The following is a 17,506-nucleotide window of genomic DNA, read 5'->3' on the forward strand; positions in this document are numbered from 1 at the left end:
TGTTTACTATATATATTCTCAAATGTATATTTTTGGCACGTATCGTTGAGTGAAAAGAGAACGAATAAAAACACACGATAGAGAGAACACTTTCCCTCAGTCGAATGAGTCAAGGATGATAGTTACTGTGAAAGAAGAAAAGAGAAAAGATTGAGAGAATGGGAAAGAGTGAGGGAAACATTTCATCGAGAACAAAGTATGTCGAGGTCTTTTCACGGACAGTCATCCTAATTGAGGTTTACCCCATGGTGTAGTGATGATTGCACGATTCCAATGGTTTCCTTCCTCCATTTTAATTTTTTTATTTATCCCCCTCTTTTTTCTCCTTCTTTTCTTCCATCTTCTCTCTTTCTTATTTACACACATGATCCTTTCTCTTGTTTTCTCTACCTTATTTCCGCCCCCCCCTCTTCTTGTCAGCCCCCACCCCCCCAGTCAAAACTCAATAGACGATGGACAATTCGCCGGTAGTCTCGCGAACGCGATAACTTTGTTGAAATAGTTGAACGTTGTATGCCCGATCGCGAATAATAAGTGTTGTAATATAATCGTGTTAAAAACCGTATGGAATGTGAAAAAGATCGGTTGAATGTTTTCTCTGGATCAGGATGTCATTGTCCACTGTTTTGAGTAAGTGATTAGAACGATTTATATGGTTTACATGCGCTTTCGTACAATTTTATGAATGATATTTATTTATTATTAACATTTAACATTTGCATCATCGATGAGAAAATGGGAAAAATACAATAGATCATGCTTGAAAGTACCAATTCTATTCAGTTTCCGCGCTACTTAAATGAAAAATCAAGGATGTTGATTCACATTGCCTCGCGATTATATTTAGGCGCGAAAACTTTAAATCATTACATTTAATATTTTCAAATTATTTTTTCATATTCTAATTACACATATAAATTGTGTATATATTATTTTATGCATTTCCTTTCATTAAATTATACTTCGTTTATTGTTATTGATTTTCAATGTTACATTATTATTAATTGACATCTATATCGTATAACCCATATGATGCGGGTTAAATCGGTTTAAATTCAAAGACAAGATAAAATGTATTGCACATTCAAAATAAATAAGATGAGGAATAAACGTTGAATTACGAAAGAACAATATTCCTAGAACTCATCAATTGAAAGTAAAGATAGCGTTAACTATACAATTGAAAAGAGGACAGCATAATTTTTTACGAGGCAGAAAAAAAGCGACAATGATGGATGATCTTTAACGGATCAAATGTATAATCATTGTATTCCCACTCAACAGATTTAATTTATCACTAAACTCACTATTTACTGCTTCATTGCTATATATATATATATATATATAACTAAATGATGAATCAGTGAATGGAAGAAAGGTGCGCTTTCTCGCCAAGCAACTTTCACCATCGATGAAGTCCGTGTGCGTAGACAGATTCCAAAAACGTTCGCTTGATCGTTCGCTTTCTTTTATTCTCTTCTTGAGAAAGAAGATTGAGAAGGAAGCGTGTATCGTTCTTAACGATACGCGTTTTTTCAGATTTTTGAGATTTTTCTATTCTTCCATGAGCAAAGGTCAATACTTGCGCGTACTATTTCGAAATAAATTCAAACATAATAAATTCGCGAAATTGAAAAAGTTTCACCGATGGTTTCGTTACGCTTCCGATTCGATTTCACGGAGAATCGAATTACTTCTCATATGCCAACACGCTTTTTCTATCGATTTTACTTTTAGTCTCGCAATAGATACTCGAGAAATCGTGTTAATAGGTTATTAACATAAAGAAGAAAATAAAAGTTTAATTAATCGAATATAATAAAACACGATTCAAAAATTTTTGAACACTGTGATGATCAATCAACAATGATCAACATTTATCGATAATATCGAATATTACATTTCAAAAAGTAACGCGAGTAATATAACGTAATATAGTAATTATAATACTTAGATTCGCTTCGACATATCGTAGACTGAGAATCGCTAATTTTCCAGAATGATTTTCAAGTAATAATTATCTTGCCTGTAGCTGTTCCACAATTATATGAAATCAGTAATAATCTTCATCATTTTTAATTTTACGTGATTTAAATCGTGATTTACTTATATTATCTTTATTATCTTTTAATTCGTAGTTTTATTCTTTATGGAAGAAAAAAGAAAAATCGATTTCGGAATAATCGATGCTTATGAAGTACGCTCTATTCTATGCTGCTTGATGTACCCGAATGTTTCAGAATTGTGCATAATTTGGAGTTTGCTAACAAGTTCTTGGTCATACACCGAAGAAGTCACCCACTATCGTTATCATTCTGGTAAGTAAATTTCATCGTTAATCTGCCTCGTTAAACAAAAACGCTGATTAATTCAATCGGATATTCAATCAACCTTATATACAACATTAATAACATGCGTGCGATATGAACAATACAGCATCAAACAAATTTGGAACATCTCAGACATTTGTAACACCGATAAGAGGATGGAGAGAACCAGATAGATGGGATAATAGTGATCCACAAAGATTGGGTCCACCAATTTTTCGAAAAAATACGCATATTAGACCTTACGTAAGATTAGCGAAAGTTAAAGAAAAACGAGAACAGCCGGATCCTCTGGTTACGATTACCGAAACTTTGGGCGCCTTAAATACTGTCGGGAGTTATATCGTTAATATGACTAGAGGAGTAGAGAACTCAAATTATCCACCAAAGGAATTACCATCAGCTATATACACTATCTCGAAGAATATTTTAGGTAAGATTTTGATAAAATTCAAGTCTTCTTTTTCCATGATTTATGAATCTTGTATAGTTTAATTATTATTTCTTTTTAGGACGCAATGTAACAGATAGTATTGCACCGTTAGTCCGAGGTGTAGCTTTACCTTTGCGACCTATACCGACCGAAAGTTCCTCTGTCTCTTCTGTTTCTTCTTCTCCTGCAGAGATTAATCAAAACAATAGGGAAAAGGAATCAATGATATCGTCAGTTGATTGTACTACGGCAGAAGGCAATCTTGGAAAATGTCAGGATTTAAGTAACTGTCCTCAATTGTTGCTTGATTTGACCAAACTCAGACAATCATTATGCTTTAAAAGTTTATTCGTTCCGGGCGTTTGTTGCCCATTGACAGATAAAATCGACAATAATGGAACTAGGTAAATTCAATAATGATAGTTTTGTTATGGCTTGTTATAGCTCATATAGCTCATAAGATCGCTCATAACCTAAAAAAAATCGGATATGTGTGAAATTTTCAGCCCGATAACTGGTACAATTTCAACACCAGGAATCGAGCCACCCATACATTCTCCATCGAGACCACCAGTCCGACCAACGAAGCCACATCAAACTCCTCGACCGATTCCATTGTTCCCTGTCATTACAACTGGTAGCACAATTACTATATAATTATATAACTTACAATTACGACTATTACTTATTATAGAATTTATTTCAGTATCTCCTGTCAATCCATCGGTGAACCATTCAATCAATTTCTTTGGATCTTCAACATCCGGCAGCACTATAGATAATAATTTTATACAAGATGACGAAGGTAAACGTCCCTATTATAAATGTGAAACGTAAAACACATATACATAGGAACGAATAAGCAACGGATAAATTCTTGTAGTAGAATGCGGAGTAAGAAACTCGGGTAAATATCGAGTAGTCGGTGGAGAAGAAGCTCTTCCAGGACGTTGGCCTTGGATGGCAGCGATTTTTTTGCATGGCTCTAAACGCACGGAATTTTGGTGTGGTGGATCTCTGATTGGATCGCGATACATTTTAACTGCGGCTCATTGTACACGCGATCACCGTCAACGGCCGTAAGTTACTCGTTTGTAAGTAAATGTTTTCAAAATTTTTACACAAGAACAAATAAATCGATTTTCGAATCTTCGAATAGATTTGCTGCAAAACAGTTCACTGTACGTCTTGGAGATATAGATCTCGAAAGAAATGACGAACCATCCGCACCGGAAACTTACATGGTTAAACAAATTCACGCACATCCAAAATTTTCTCGTGTTGGGTTTTACAATGATATTGCAGTTCTGGAGTTGACGAGAACTGTTCGAAAATCTCCTTATGTAATACCGATTTGTTTACCGCAAGCACATTATCGAAACGAACGATTTGCTGGTGCTAGACCAACCGTTGTTGGATGGGGCACTACTTACTATGGTGTGTATATATACTTTTCTATTCCTTTTATTTTTGTTACATACTCAATTCACACTCATTCTTTTTTATTATTTCTATTTTTTATTTTCTCAAGATACTTTTAAGAATTAAAAAATTATTGTATGATCTTTTTCGATAGGCGGAAAAGAAAGCACGATACAGCGGCAAGCAGTGCTTCCAGTATGGAGAAACGAAGATTGCAATGCAGCTTATTTTCAACCAATTACTAGTAATTTTCTTTGCGCTGGTTATAGTCAAGGCGGCAAAGATGCTTGTCAAGGTGATTCCGGTGGTCCACTTATGCTTAGAGCAGATGGCAAATGGATTCAGATCGGTATTGTCTCGTTTGGTAATAAATGTGGAGAACCAGGATATCCGGGAGTATATACGCGTGTTACCGAATACATAGACTGGATTAAAAATAATTTGAATTAAGCATGAGCAATTTTGATCCTAATTGATTTGTATTTCCGACTTTGCATGACATGATTGTTACTCGGTAGTACAATATTATTTGTAATATTATTTGTATATTATATGAGTGCCAAGAATCTTAATTTATACATTACCTCTTTATATTATATGCACTAGTGTAACTGCACATATATTTGTGCAATTATACAAATTTGTAAATTATATTATAATAATTGTACATACGTGCGCACACTTATATATGCAAATATACGTAATTTAATAAATTACATTTATTTATTTATTAGCAATAATAATAAATATTATTTATACGAATGCAGCTGTAAACTCTCAATTATTTGTTTTTCAATTGTTTTAATTTCAAGAAATCGTTTGCCTATGGCTATCTATCGTTCGTTTATTCATTTAAAATTACATAATTCGTTTAATTACAATGTATTTTAATCGTTGGCTCTTATAACAAAAAGACGACTAACAATTTAGAAATCTTTGACATTTCAGAATGAAAACTAAAAGTAATTCGGTTCCAAATTTCAAAAGTTTCGTCGAACAAATGATCGATGGAGCTCTAAAAAATAATGGTTAGTGTAATAATTAACGTTCATTTTATTACTGTATATTACATACATTTAAAATATCCTGCATAGATCAAATTATACAATTTCATCAAATGATTTATGAGAAATGGAATTTCAAGAAATTATTGGAATTAGAGAATGTTAACTATAACAAACAAAATGAAGAATCTTTAGAATCGAAAGAGGTACCAATTATTAGATAAAAATTTTAATTAATTAAAATTATATAGTTAATTTTGTAATTAATTGTGCTATTTACATTTCAAATTTTAGGATATATCAGCAACGGTAGCGCATCGTAGATCGCGTCGCTATAAATATAAGCGAACTTCGGTAACGATTTTCCATAAAATGCCTAGTCAAGAAGATGTGACAGAAATAAGACAAACACCAAACTTCGTTTCGATTAACAATAAGGAATTTATTAATGAAAAAGAGGATTTGAATAAACTAGATGACATTAATCTTTCTCCTATCATTGGTGATACTAAAGTTATTGAACTTTGGAGCAACTCAAACCGCGCAGCAGATAAATTACAAATTGCGACAAACAACGTTTCTGTGGTTGACTCTGATCATATGCATGGGTTATTATTCTATTTATAAAAAATCAAATTTCATCAAATTTATTGAATTTAGAGAATAGTTTGCAACATATACTTGTTTGCTTAAAAAATAAAATATAGATTAGCAAGTCAGCGACAAAATGAAAAAAAATTATCCTTTGAAGCTTGGAAAAATAAGAAAACTATTACATATAAACGAATACTTAAAAAAATAGAAACTGAAAAACAGCAAAAATTACTTGAAAATTTAACAAATACAAAATGGAAAAAAATTGCTCAACAGGTTTGTATCATAATTAATTTCTCGATTTTCTTTTGAAATAATTCGTATTCTTTAATAATTTTAATTTATAATTTTTTTTTTTACTTGTTAAGACGCAAATACGCAAGGAAAATAAATATCGGCGAAAACAAAAGTTACTTTCTAAAAAACATTTTGAAATGAATGCGATAAATAATCGTAACGTAAAATCTAATTGCAATAAAATGAATGAAAAACAAATTATTGAAGAATTTATTCCAAATTCATTTGGAGACGAAAAGAATATGAAAGTACATAAAGAAAAGAGAAATGAACCGAGTATTGTGCGGTAAAATCTTTTAAATGTATTTTACATAATTTCCATTATATAAAAAAAAAAAAGAAAAAAGAAAATAAAAAATTGTTTTCATAATTTTTAGAGAATCAAATATTCCTAACAACGATAGAAAAAATAGAGCGTCTTCAATGATTAATTCTATTGAAAGTATTATATTTTGTTCTTGGTTAAATCAATTGAATTGCGCACTTCATAACAAATATTTACGTGAACGTCGACATCTTGTACGATCGTTTTATTGTCAACCTTTCTATTATGGAAATGAAAAGTTTTATATCAGATAAGTACTTACAATTGTACTATATATGAGAAATTATTTCTATCTCGATCGTTTCTAAAAAAATATGTAAATAAAATTACATATAGAATTCCTAATATCAAGATCAGTAAAAAAATAAAATATGTTAAATAGCGATTATTCACTTTATAAATGCGACATATTTTGTATACTTATAGTAGTTATAATTACTGATCAAATAAAATAACAATTTTGAATAAATTTTTCACGTTTGATTTAATTAATATATTTATTTTATAGTCTTATTTCTTTTTAACAAGATTTTGCTCAATTAATGAAAAAATAATAAAGAATTTAAATTTAAATTCAATAATAATTCCAACAATTAAACCAAAAATTAAATAATTAAATAGTTTTATTTATACTTTATGTTTGTATATCCTTTTATATTTACTAACAGTGATTATATTGTAATATCCAAATTGCATATATTGAATATTATTTGCACTAATTTATTATTTTAAATTTCAAAAATATTATTGTTTTATTATTAAATATAAATTCAAAAATATATATGAAATTTAAAATATCTATATAATATGTATATAATGGATATAAATATTTTTTTATTTTTTTATATTTTAAAATATTTCTCAAGTTGCTCCTTTTCAAATAAGTTATAATTTTTCTTGAAAATATTTAAAATTTTATTTTAAAAAATCTGATATATATAATTATTGCATGTTTTTATTTTGATAATATTATAAAAAAAAATTCCATTATTATATAAAAGATATTTATTTATTCATTTCCTTTAATATTTATCTTCATATATAATTTTTTTATTATTATTTTTATTATTTTTTTCTTTATTGTAATTATATAATATTAATAGATATGTTTCAAAATTATGTTCTAAATTTATAAAATAAATTATAATATTTATTATGAAATATTTAAACTAAATATGATGTTAATTAATGATATTTGTAAATATACATATAAGTTAATATATTCCTATACATCCGCATCACATATATTATTTATTTGTTTTTTTAAATATAAAAATTTTATTTGCATTTGTTTCGCCATTAATTTAAACTAATCTCTTTATAATTTATATATAACTAATATTTAATTTAAAAATATAAATTTTGATTTTCATTTACAAACATTTTGTCAATATATTTTATAAAAATTCAAAATCAAAAAAATAAAAATGAAAAATCTAATTAATTTGTAACATATATTAATATTTATACTCACTTCAGATAGTTTTAATATTGCATTTATCCATTATTTTCAATATATTTGTCTATTTCATTGATCAAAAAATATAGTTTCAAGAAAGAAAATAATAAAGTGAATTATATATTCGAGAACGGTATTTTTTAAATAATGAATTTTCTTTTACATCTTACATATAAATATATATATTACAATATTTAAAACACATCTATGCGTATACATTATATTATATTACAAATATGATTCAATAAAAAATTATAATATTCAATTATCAAATTTATAAGATTGTTGCATGAAAATGTTCATCGCATTGTTATAATATTTTTTTTTATTTGCACTTATAAATAATTTTAAGTTATTTTTAGTTATTTTTAATCATTATAATTTAATACAATTTAATAAATATTAGTAAAACATATAGATTGCGAATATATAACACATGCATCGAAATATATATTTTCTTATATTTAAATATCTGAATATAAACACTAACCTAAAATTACTAATTGATAGTTATATTATTTATATTGGAAACAAGCATACGACAACGTTATGGAGAAGGAAGGTAAATAATTTCAAAATAATAAATTAAAAGAACAGTTATGTTTTTTAATTCTTATTTTTTTCAGAAATCTGTCAATACTTTAATGACATTATCAAAGATGAAAAAGATGTTTCTGCTGGAATGGCTGCTATACGTACACTATTAAAAGTTTTAGAGTATTCAAAGTGTAAGAGTATATCATAATAGATTTGTAAAAAATATATGTCTTTATTATATATTTTTCTTTCTCTCGTAGCTGAAACGGTTCAAGAACTCAGGTACTGTTTACAGAATGCAATAGATGCAATGAGATCTACTGAAAATCCTGTAACTGCCATTGCATCTGGCAGTGAATTATTTCTTCGTTTTATAACTTTGGCTACATTAGATACTCCTGTAAGAATATATTAATATGATTTGTCATAATCCTTAATCTTTTTATTCTAATTTTTTTAATTTTTTTTGTTATTTTAATATTAATATTCATGATATTCGATCAGTTAGTTATTTGAATATATTCAAAATCTTAAATCGCATTATTATTTATATTTACCTATATTACTCTATTAGTCATTTGCAGAATGTAAAGGTATTATGCTCCATAGAGGCAAAATGTTTTACGAGAAATTAGTGGCTGCCAGAGGAAAAGTAGCAAAAGTTGCAGCACATTTCATTAAGGATGGCTCTGTAATTTTCATTTATTTTGGAATTCTTTTATGAAAATTTTTTTTTGGTTTTTTATTTTTCTATTATGTTTATTACAGAAAATACTTACTCATTCAAAATCTAGAGTTGTATTACAAGCAATGAAAGAAGCTGTTGAAAGTAATAAAATATTTGAAGTATATGTAACATGTTCTTCTCCAGATAATAGTGGGTAAATATTTTTTAATAATTTTTAATAATTTAAAATGTAAATTTTAATGTACAATATATTTATCTTTTTTATTTTTTAATGGACAGGGAAGAAATGCATGAAAATTTAACAAAATTAGGTTTATCTTGTACATTGATATTAGATTCTGCAATGGGATATGTCATGGAACAAGTTGATATGGTCATGGTAGGAGCAGAAGGAGTTGCAGAAAGTGGAGGTGTTATTAATAAGGTATAATTTTCTTAATTAATCATTCTTAACTGACATTATAATTTTCATCTTCATTGATATTGATTTATAGGTTGGCACATATACAATGGCAATGTGTGCTAAAGAGGTGAAGAAACCATTTTATGTCTTAACAGAGAGTTTCAAATTTTCAAGAATATATCCCTTAAATCAAGTAGATCTTCCAAATGAATTTAAAGTAAAATATTAAAATTTTCTATTATTTTTAACCAAGATATAGAATATTTAAAAAATTTTTGTTTTGTTTTTTCTTTTACAGTATACAGCAAGTACATTAAAAAAAGATTTGCAGAAAGAACATCCATTAGTTGATTATACGCCGCCGCATTATATTAGTCTTCTCTTTACTGATTTAGGTATATTAACACCTTCAGCTGTAAGTGATGAACTTATTAAATTGTACTTGTAAAATGTACATCAGTATACCAAAATACATATACAAATAATTTTAATACAAATATAGATAGAAATAAAATTATTTATACAATGACAATAATAAATATTTAACTTTACAAAAAACTTTGATATAAGTTTTATTAATTCTTAAAATAATATTGAGTATTGTAGAATAACACACTCGTTTTTTAAAATCTCATTTCCAAATAACACACGATAAAACACTTATTCTTTGTTATAATACAATAGAGAAGTTCAACACTGTTTTGAATATTTATAAATTTTCTCCTAGTTATGACTTATTAGAAGATGACTTACGCATCTCGCACAATATACACATGTATACGATATCTATAACCACATTATTATATTAAATACAAATAATCTATAATGCATCTCAATAATTGAGCATATTGCACAGCAATAACAATAATATAAGATTTATAACTTTTAACAAAATTAAAAAAAATTGTTGTAATTAATTAGTAAATTATGTACTATAAAAAAAATTTTTAAATTTGCAATATTTGTTACATATATAAATAATGTTTTAAAATTTTTATATTTTATATTTAGTTTCATTTTAATGAAACATGGGAAATAACGATATGATATTGTAAATGTTTTTGAGTAAATATTCATAATTAGATAATTTTGTTTTTTTATATTTAACATGTGTTTACTACGCTTATTGCGAAAATTTCTTCTAGATAAATATAATTCATGATTAAACATTTTTCGTTTAACAATAAATACTGGCTATTAAAACTGAATTGTCGTTTGGACGGATATATAACATAAGGAATTAAGACGGAAATATTAATATAAAAAATGAAAAAAATAAGTAATAAAAAATTTATCGATATTGGATCATTCTAATAGTCTTAAAGATTTTTCAAATTTTAAAAGAAACTGAATAAAATTTTATATATGATTATATCATAATATGATAAATATTCATATTTTCTATTGATAATAACATAAATACAATGAAAAAATAGAAATATCGATGGTTTACTATGAAAAGCTCACTTTCAACTCTGTTTACATTTGATTTGATTTTCATTAAATGTAATATATTTTTAAAATTGCAGTATAATCATTAATTTATTCTGGAATATTATTATATATCACTTTAGGAAAAAAGATAAAAAATAATATTTACAAACGAATATCTTATAATAAATGAGTTATTGGTAATTATTAAAATTTTTTCTTATTGAATTTAAATATTCAAGATTTTATAATTATTAATAATTAAAATAATATGATCTTATTCCAAGTTAATATATATATATATATATATATATATAAAAATATAAGTGTGTAAAAGTTTTTTCTTTCAAAATACATTATTGCGAGATTTTTATAGTAAATCATAAATCTATCATGTACGTTTTTAGCAATGTTTTAACATTGCTTTTTAAAGCTCTAATCTGAACTTTTATAAGATTTTTAAGATATATGAAAAAATTGATTATTATAATAAACAATGTGAAAAGAATAATATTAACGATACAAAGATTTTAGCACCAATTTAAACTTATTATTATTTATAAATACGCTTGAGAAAGTGTTTCAACAACAGTGTATATCTGATCGAAATGAGGACGTTTTTCAGGTTCATATTCCCAACATCGTAACATTAAACGGTATATTTCGTCAGGTGTATTTTCTGGTGCTGGCATGCGATAACCTAGAGGTAAGAAATCTTTATTTATTTATCTTTTGTTCTATATAAATTTTCTATTCTATTCTATTTAGTTTTAGATTATAATACAATAGAATCTTATATAATGCAAATTTCTATAATGCGTTAAAAATATTGCGATTATTGTTTTCATTATGCGATTCGTACAACGCTTCATATATGTTTTTTTTTTTTTTTTAATCAATAACATATATATGTCATTCATTTTTAAAAAATTGTTTTGTTTGATAAAAAATAAAACATAAAATATGACATGATAATAATTATTATACAAAGAAAATTCTCGTACAACATTTGTTATAATGTGAATTCATACAATACATTATATATATATATATACCTTAATTGCATTATATAGAGGATCTATTGGAATAATAACAATGTGATAAATATTATATATTGTAATTTAAACATTACCTGCATCTATCTTTTCGCGAGCTTGAGAATTAGACATTCCACTGTAAGGATTTCCACCTTTAGAAAATATCTCCCACATTAAGATTCCATAACTCCATACATCACAAAGTGATGTATATTTGCCTATTGAAAATATTATAATAAAAAATAATATTAAAATTCTTAATATATATATTATATGTAACATTTTCTTAAATACCGAAATTTAATGCTTCTGGTGCAGTCCATTTAATTGGAATTTGTTTCATACCATCTGAAACTATATATTCTTCTTCTTCTCGTGACATTCCAAAATCTGATATTTTTACTATAGATTCATATCCTAAAAATATAATATTATTTCTGGTATTCTAATTCACATATTTTGTAAATTATTTTTATAATAATTAAAAATCAAAATATTTTTACCTACGAGACAGTTCCGAGCAGCTAAGTCTCTATGAATACAATATTTAGATTCCAAATAGCGCATACCTGCAGCTGCATCTTTACACATTCGAAGCTGTTCTTGTTGTGTAATAGTATTAGTATTTTTTCTTAAATAAGTTAACAGTGAACCGCCTATTATATATTAATTTAATATTAACAAATAATTATATTCCATAATTTGAAAAGTTTTTAATTCCAAAATTAAAAATTAAAAGTTTTTTATTAAATTTATTAATTTACTCAACATACCGGGAACCAATTCCATAACAATCATAATAGGTTGTTTTTGGACACAAATTCCAATTAGCTTTACTATATTTGGATGATCATATTGTTTTAATATGCGTCCTTCTTGTAAAAATTTACGTTTTTGTTCATCCGGTAGCGTTACTTTACAAGTTTTTACAGCCACCTCAGTCTTACAGGTTTTTAATTGAGCTTTATATACATCTCCAAAGTTACCCTAAAAATACATAATATTTTATAAATATCTAATTTTATACAATTCATGTGTGAATTTTTTGAAATGACAAATTTTAAAAATTTAAAATATTATAATTTATTAAAGTAAGCTAAATTTATATAATTCATTTATGTAATAATTAGATATGCAATATATAATAATAAGATATTTCGAAATGCAAAAAACTAAAATAATTTCTTTTTTTTTAAATTTTAATATACCCGTCCTATTTTTTCTAGGAGAATTACATCATCGTTATTAAGTTCCCAACGTTCACGTAAAATTGGTGTTTTGAGAATAGCTCCAGATCGACTGGTAACTGGTAATCCAGATAACCATTGATGTCTGATTAACTCTTGAATTGATGGAAACGTAGGACCTTCAAATCTGTAATGTCCCTAAAATTAATAAAAATACATACAAATACATTTGTTTCTGTATCCTCTATATAGAAATATAGTATCAAATTAAATAATTGCTTACTTCAGGAGTAGTTTGAACTATAAAATGCTTGTGTCCATCCCAACAGACAGATAAAACTATTTGGCACTCATCGTTTCTTGTTGTTTCGCGTACTAAAAAGTCTCCTTCGGTGACGAGTAATCTTACAACTTCTTCTCTCGGTAGCACACCATGAAACCATTCTTCTTCCATAAGACCTCCATTTCCATTTCCCTTTTGATTAGTTGTTAAATGTGAAATCCGAAAAGATGCCTATAACAATAATATATAATACTGTATCTAACAAACAAATATTCATCACCTAGAATCATCACACCTAGTACAAAATTTCTCTTTCTACCTATCATTACCTGTAATTATTATTGCTAATTGCATCACAAATGTTAGTTTTAAAAACAATTGAATGTAATTTATAAACAGGATAAACATGCTTAATATTAAAAATCAAAAATAAAATTGTTATCAATTCAATTTGATAAACTTTTTATGACACACATTCTTTCATAAGCATTTGATATATATGATAAGAAAGAAGCAATTATGCATAAAACATATTTATATCTTTACAATAAACGGGTAACATATAAAAAAAACATACAACTGGTAGAGTATTATCTGCTTTTGGAGTAGGACCTTCACTACTCGATCTAATTGTTCCATCTTTTGTGTCGTTTATTATTGGTAAAGATTTGAAGGGAGATCTAAATATTGTCATGAATCGTTGATTTCTTCGTAATGTAAACAGACCAATATCTGCAACTGTATTTTTCTGCAAGGGCAGTGATGCTAACTAATATCAATCATAATATCAATCAAATAGAGTTGCTTTATATCGAAAAACTATTTGAAATACAATAATTTTCTTAACAAGGTAATTATAGAACATTTATAGAAATATTCAATTTGTATATAATTTTAATTACCTTGCTAATAGAAGGTGAGTCAGCAAAAGAACTTTCCATTGAGAGATCATAACCAAGTGGTAATTCTTCACAACCTAATTCATTCAAAGCAGCTCTAATAACATCCACTTGTCGTTGAAGTTTTTTTTCTTGACAACGTAATCGTAACTCTTCTCTTTCGCGGGAATAATCCAAAATCGATATTCTAATAAGAAAATAAGAAAAAGAAAAAATATATATTTTAATATTATCAATATTAATAAAAATATAATAATTTATTTTTAAATAAAATATTCTTACTTAGAATCGCTATTATTTTCCGATGGATATTGTGGATTTTGTCGGCTTTGTTGAGTCGCTTTTAATGAATTTTCTAATTCTGTTAATCGATTTCTTAACCAATCTATAGTTAAATTATCTACTGTTAATTTATTTGGTAATAATTTTCCCGATGTATCATCCACAAGATTCTCATCGAAAATAAATCTTATTGGAGATGCAGGTCGCGTTCTATAACAAATGTTAACAAATTTTTAATTTGAAAAATTACATTGATAAAAGTAAATTTGAAATGAATACCTGTGTTTTCCTATAAAATCCCTATATTCTTCTACAGGTTTTACACAATCTACAGCTTTTTGCATTCGCCGATGTATTTCTTGAAATTTATCTGTTGTAAAATCAGAATATTTCACTATATCCTGAAGTATGGTTTTCCTATCATGCAAAGAACAATGTTTTTATATTTGTGATATAATGGATATTGTTATTATAACAATCATTAATGTTTACCTTTTCTATTACCATATGTTTGCATGAAAGTTTCATGTAAAATAAATAAGTATTTCATAGAATACAACAAAGAAATACATTACAAAATTTTTCAGAATTTAGAATCAACAAAATGCTTACCATGATGTTATAAATTCTTGATGAATTGCCTGTTGTCGATGAAGTAAGCTTGGTAAGTAACAAGTTCTTAAGTCATGTTCACACTCTGTCACAGCACCCAAAAGTAATACATATTCATTGTGGGTAAGATGAAGTTTTCTACAAGCTTTTTGATATTTTTCTCTTACTTCATCCAATTTTCTACCAACTCTACCCGCTAAACATATATCATAGATAATAACAATTAATTGTAAATTAATTATAAAATATAAATACTTACATTTGACATAATGTTCTTCAAAACGGGATCTCATCAATTTATACATTTCTAGATTTTTCTGATACTCTAATTTTTTCCTGGCAACATCATCAGTTAACTAGAAGATACAATAAATGTGTAATATGTAATATAAAATTTAATACTTTTATTATTTATTTATACCTGTTGAAATTGATTGTTTAACCATGTTTGTTCTTCTTGATATATTTTTCTAGCTCGTCTTCTTTCAGAATGTAATGTTGTAATATGTTCAACTACTATAGCTTCAATAGAGTCTGCTTGTTGTTTGATTAATTTTGCTGTTTGATCAATAGAATCCATGATATCCTTCCAACTCTACAATATAATACTATGTAAGCAAATGTTTCTGAGAAATTATTATACACATTTAAGAAAAATTATAAATATTCATTTCAATTTTGAACACATACTTGTGCTATTAGACTACCAACAAGATCCTCATTACGTTCAATCTTCTTCCCTTGCATCGTCAAGGAACAGATCGTTGAAGCATATTCACGATCTGATTTAACTTTAATCGTTAAACATCGTCTCATTGTTTCCAGAAGTTTAATTTCAGCATCTTGACGGGCGAGTAACGCCTCATGTGATGACTGTCCTTGTAAACTCGTAGAAAAACCCATCCCGCTTATCGTATATAAAACTAAAAATCGTCGTCTTACCGACTTCTTTAGACGTGTCACGAACAAAAATTCATTCTTATGCTAGACAAATGTAGTGACATTAATGTTAGCAAAGAATCTAATGAACCTCAATGAATCATTCATCGAAATATTACATTGCAAACACAGATTTATGTATACATTATTTAATCAGATTATTATATATCTCTACTACAGCTCACTTGGCTGAGATCAACACTTATATTTATACAGACCTCAAAGTGCAAAAATTTACTTTTATTCCAGAAATACCGTCATGAAACAACAAATAAAATAGATGATCAATTCAACTTTGATAAAAATAGAAACCAATGTATAAAATCAATAATACATTAAAAATATGAACTAATAACTTGTTTTTTCTTTTTTGAAATTAAATGAAAAAAATTTATTTTATTTTTTTTTATTTCAGTATATAACTTTATTAATTAAAAATTTTTTTAAATTATTAATATTGTAATTTTCTAATCAATATCGCACTGTTAATCTATAAAGTTTAATATCAATGCTTAAAATAGTTAAAGGTTCATTTTTATGAAAATTTTCGAGATTTAAATAAGTATCTTATTACTATATAGTCAATTGCATACGAATATTCGTAAGAGAAAGATCACTTACTGTAGTTTATTGTAATATTAATACGCAACAAAATGGGTGGTAAAATGCAAGGTCTTACAAAAGAATCTCTGAAAAAAAATTCTATGGTATGTGAAAAAACAGCATTGTGAAAAAAAAGTCATAATCATGATAAAATTATTATTGATTTTTCTTTAGTTATTGCCATTATTCTTCTGCATCGGATTTGGAGCATTCGCTGCTACTGGTTATTTATTACGCCTTGCTTTGCGAAGTCCTGATGTTACGTGGAATAGTAGACGCAATCCTGAACCATGGAATGAATATAAAGATAAAGATTATAAGGTATGTTGAACATATAACGAGAATGATAGAAATAATATAATTAAAAAATAATGTTTCAATTTTAATATCAAATAAAATAATAATTGACTAACAACAATTTTAAATAATTAATAATCTAAAATTTATATAATTATTCAATTTTTTTCATTTTTATTTTCAGTTTATTAGTGTTCATGATACAACTAACTTCAGAGCAAAACCTCCACAATATTAAAAGTATATATTTTGTAAACTAGTCTTAATTAAAGAAAATTATGTAGAAATCAAATTAATTTATACTTTATATTATATTTAAATTAGATTTGTTGTCAATGTTATTAAAATATTTTACAAAACTTGTATTATAAAAATTTAAATAATATTTAAGAAATAAAAATTTAAATAATAAAGTTTATATTCTTTATTTTATGATTTATATTATAG

At 26.3% G+C, this 17,506-nt stretch overlaps 5 protein-coding genes across 15 annotated transcripts; 4 read left to right on the forward strand and 1 right to left on the reverse strand.

Annotated features, from left to right (window-relative positions):
* Nucleotides 1-72: 72 nt before the first annotated feature.
* LOC100863159 (proclotting enzyme) lies at nucleotides 73-4,898 on the forward strand. Of its 5 annotated transcripts, none has more exons than XM_086903841.1 (9): nucleotides 73-630; nucleotides 2,241-2,318; nucleotides 2,437-2,760; nucleotides 2,840-3,164; nucleotides 3,267-3,397; nucleotides 3,467-3,565; nucleotides 3,647-3,839; nucleotides 3,920-4,197; nucleotides 4,337-4,898. In XM_086903841.1, exons 1-9 carry the CDS (start codon nucleotides 609-611, stop codon nucleotides 4,630-4,632), a joined length of 1,746 nt encoding a protein of 581 aa, XP_086759967.1. In that variant the 5' UTR covers nucleotides 73-608; the 3' UTR covers nucleotides 4,633-4,898. The 5 variants fall into 5 exon arrangements, with proteins under 5 accessions (XP_086759967.1, XP_031772803.1, XP_086759964.1 ...); XM_031916943.2 differs by having other exon boundaries at nucleotides 445-630; nucleotides 3,644-3,839; XM_086903838.1 differs by having other exon boundaries at nucleotides 461-630; nucleotides 2,139-2,318; nucleotides 3,644-3,839.
* Nucleotides 4,567-6,871, forward strand: LOC147658223 (uncharacterized). Its single transcript, XM_086903855.1, has 6 exons — nucleotides 4,567-5,210; nucleotides 5,277-5,392; nucleotides 5,481-5,794; nucleotides 5,894-6,056; nucleotides 6,149-6,363; nucleotides 6,455-6,871. Exons 1-6 carry the CDS (start codon nucleotides 5,132-5,134, stop codon nucleotides 6,654-6,656), a joined length of 1,089 nt encoding a protein of 362 aa, XP_086759981.1. The 5' UTR covers nucleotides 4,567-5,131; the 3' UTR covers nucleotides 6,657-6,871.
* eIF2Balpha (eukaryotic translation initiation factor 2B subunit alpha) lies at nucleotides 6,455-10,047 on the forward strand. Of its 4 annotated transcripts, none has more exons than XM_012487519.3 (9): nucleotides 6,455-6,668; nucleotides 8,397-8,423; nucleotides 8,488-8,589; nucleotides 8,659-8,798; nucleotides 8,973-9,089; nucleotides 9,167-9,279; nucleotides 9,366-9,510; nucleotides 9,581-9,706; nucleotides 9,788-10,047. In XM_012487519.3, exons 2-9 carry the CDS (start codon nucleotides 8,411-8,413, stop codon nucleotides 9,935-9,937), a joined length of 906 nt encoding a protein of 301 aa, XP_012342973.1. In that variant the 5' UTR covers nucleotides 6,455-6,668; nucleotides 8,397-8,410; the 3' UTR covers nucleotides 9,938-10,047. The 4 variants fall into 4 exon arrangements, with proteins under 4 accessions (XP_012342973.1, XP_086759984.1, XP_003690058.1 ...); XM_086903858.1 differs by having other exon boundaries at nucleotides 6,558-6,668; nucleotides 8,372-8,423; XM_003690010.3 differs by lacking the exon at nucleotides 6,455-6,668 and adding an exon at nucleotides 7,613-7,994 and having other exon boundaries at nucleotides 8,372-8,423.
* Nucleotides 10,046-16,441, reverse strand: FER (tyrosine-protein kinase Fer). Of its 4 annotated transcripts, none has more exons than XM_003689956.4 (15): nucleotides 15,911-16,441; nucleotides 15,642-15,815; nucleotides 15,480-15,576; nucleotides 15,221-15,416; nucleotides 14,888-15,025; nucleotides 14,609-14,818; nucleotides 14,330-14,513; nucleotides 14,005-14,175; nucleotides 13,428-13,658; nucleotides 13,166-13,342; nucleotides 12,731-12,944; nucleotides 12,461-12,613; nucleotides 12,252-12,374; nucleotides 12,053-12,175; nucleotides 10,046-11,620 (listed from the first exon to the last, which is right to left on the reverse strand). In XM_003689956.4, exons 1-15 carry the CDS (start codon nucleotides 16,121-16,123, stop codon nucleotides 11,478-11,480), a joined length of 2,547 nt encoding a protein of 848 aa, XP_003690004.1. In that variant the 5' UTR covers nucleotides 16,124-16,441; the 3' UTR covers nucleotides 10,046-11,477. The 4 variants fall into 4 exon arrangements, with proteins under 4 accessions (XP_003690004.1, XP_086759963.1, XP_086759961.1 ...); XM_086903837.1 differs by having other exon boundaries at nucleotides 13,193-13,342; nucleotides 14,005-14,196; XM_086903835.1 differs by having other exon boundaries at nucleotides 14,005-14,196.
* A 335-nt stretch (nucleotides 16,442-16,776) lies between these two features.
* Nucleotides 16,777-17,472, forward strand: ND-MLRQ (NADH dehydrogenase (ubiquinone) MLRQ subunit). The gene is made up of 3 exons (XM_003689971.4): nucleotides 16,777-16,866; nucleotides 16,937-17,083; nucleotides 17,244-17,472. The coding sequence occupies exons 1-3, from the start codon at nucleotides 16,813-16,815 to the stop codon at nucleotides 17,295-17,297; spliced, it is 255 nt and encodes an 84-aa protein (XP_003690019.1). The 5' UTR covers nucleotides 16,777-16,812; the 3' UTR covers nucleotides 17,298-17,472.
* Nucleotides 17,473-17,506: the final 34 nt, after the last annotated feature.

This window comes from Apis florea, unplaced genomic scaffold (assembly GCF_048593485.1).
Source record: "Apis florea isolate Af1SG1 unplaced genomic scaffold, ASM4859348v1 contig_2293_pilon, whole genome shotgun sequence".
In the NCBI taxonomy this organism is placed as follows: Eukaryota; Metazoa; Arthropoda; class Insecta; order Hymenoptera; family Apidae; genus Apis; species Apis florea.

Coding starts and splice junctions, on each gene's coding strand:
- LOC100863159 (XM_086903838.1), top strand. CDS start 609: ATGTCATTGTCCACTGTTTTGA. Junction 631..2,138: donor GTCATTGTCCACTGTTTTGA/GTAAGTGATTAG, acceptor TTTAATTCGTAG/TTTTATTCTTTATGGAAGAA. Junction 3,165..3,266: donor ATCGACAATAATGGAACTAG/GTAAATTCAATA, acceptor TGAAATTTTCAG/CCCGATAACTGGTACAATTT.
- LOC147658223 (XM_086903855.1), top strand. CDS start 5,132: ATGAAAACTAAAAGTAATTCGGTTCCAAATTTCAAAAGTTTCGTCGAA. Junction 5,211..5,276: donor TGGAGCTCTAAAAAATAATG/GTTAGTGTAATA, acceptor TATCCTGCATAG/ATCAAATTATACAATTTCAT. Junction 6,364..6,454: donor AATGAACCGAGTATTGTGCG/GTAAAATCTTTT, acceptor CATAATTTTTAG/AGAATCAAATATTCCTAACA.
- eIF2Balpha (XM_012487519.3), top strand. Junction 9,280..9,365: donor TCTTCTCCAGATAATAGTGG/GTAAATATTTTT, acceptor TTTAATGGACAG/GGAAGAAATGCATGAAAATT. Junction 9,707..9,787: donor ATCTTCCAAATGAATTTAAA/GTAAAATATTAA, acceptor TTTCTTTTACAG/TATACAGCAAGTACATTAAA.
- FER (XM_086903835.1), bottom strand. CDS start 16,123: ATGGGTTTTTCTACGAGTTTACAAGGACAGTCATCACATGAGGCGTTA. Junction 14,197..14,329: donor ACTCACCTTCTATTAGCAAG/GTAATTAAAATT, acceptor GATTGATATTAG/TTAGCATCACTGCCCTTGCA. Junction 12,614..12,730: donor TGTTATGGAATTGGTTCCCG/GTATGTTGAGTA, acceptor AATATATAATAG/GCGGTTCACTGTTAACTTAT.
- ND-MLRQ (XM_003689971.4), top strand. CDS start 16,813: ATGGGTGGTAAAATGCAAGGTCTTACAAAAGAATCTCTGAAAAAAAAT. Junction 16,867..16,936: donor CTCTGAAAAAAAATTCTATG/GTATGTGAAAAA, acceptor ATTTTTCTTTAG/TTATTGCCATTATTCTTCTG. Junction 17,084..17,243: donor ATAAAGATAAAGATTATAAG/GTATGTTGAACA, acceptor TTTTATTTTCAG/TTTATTAGTGTTCATGATAC.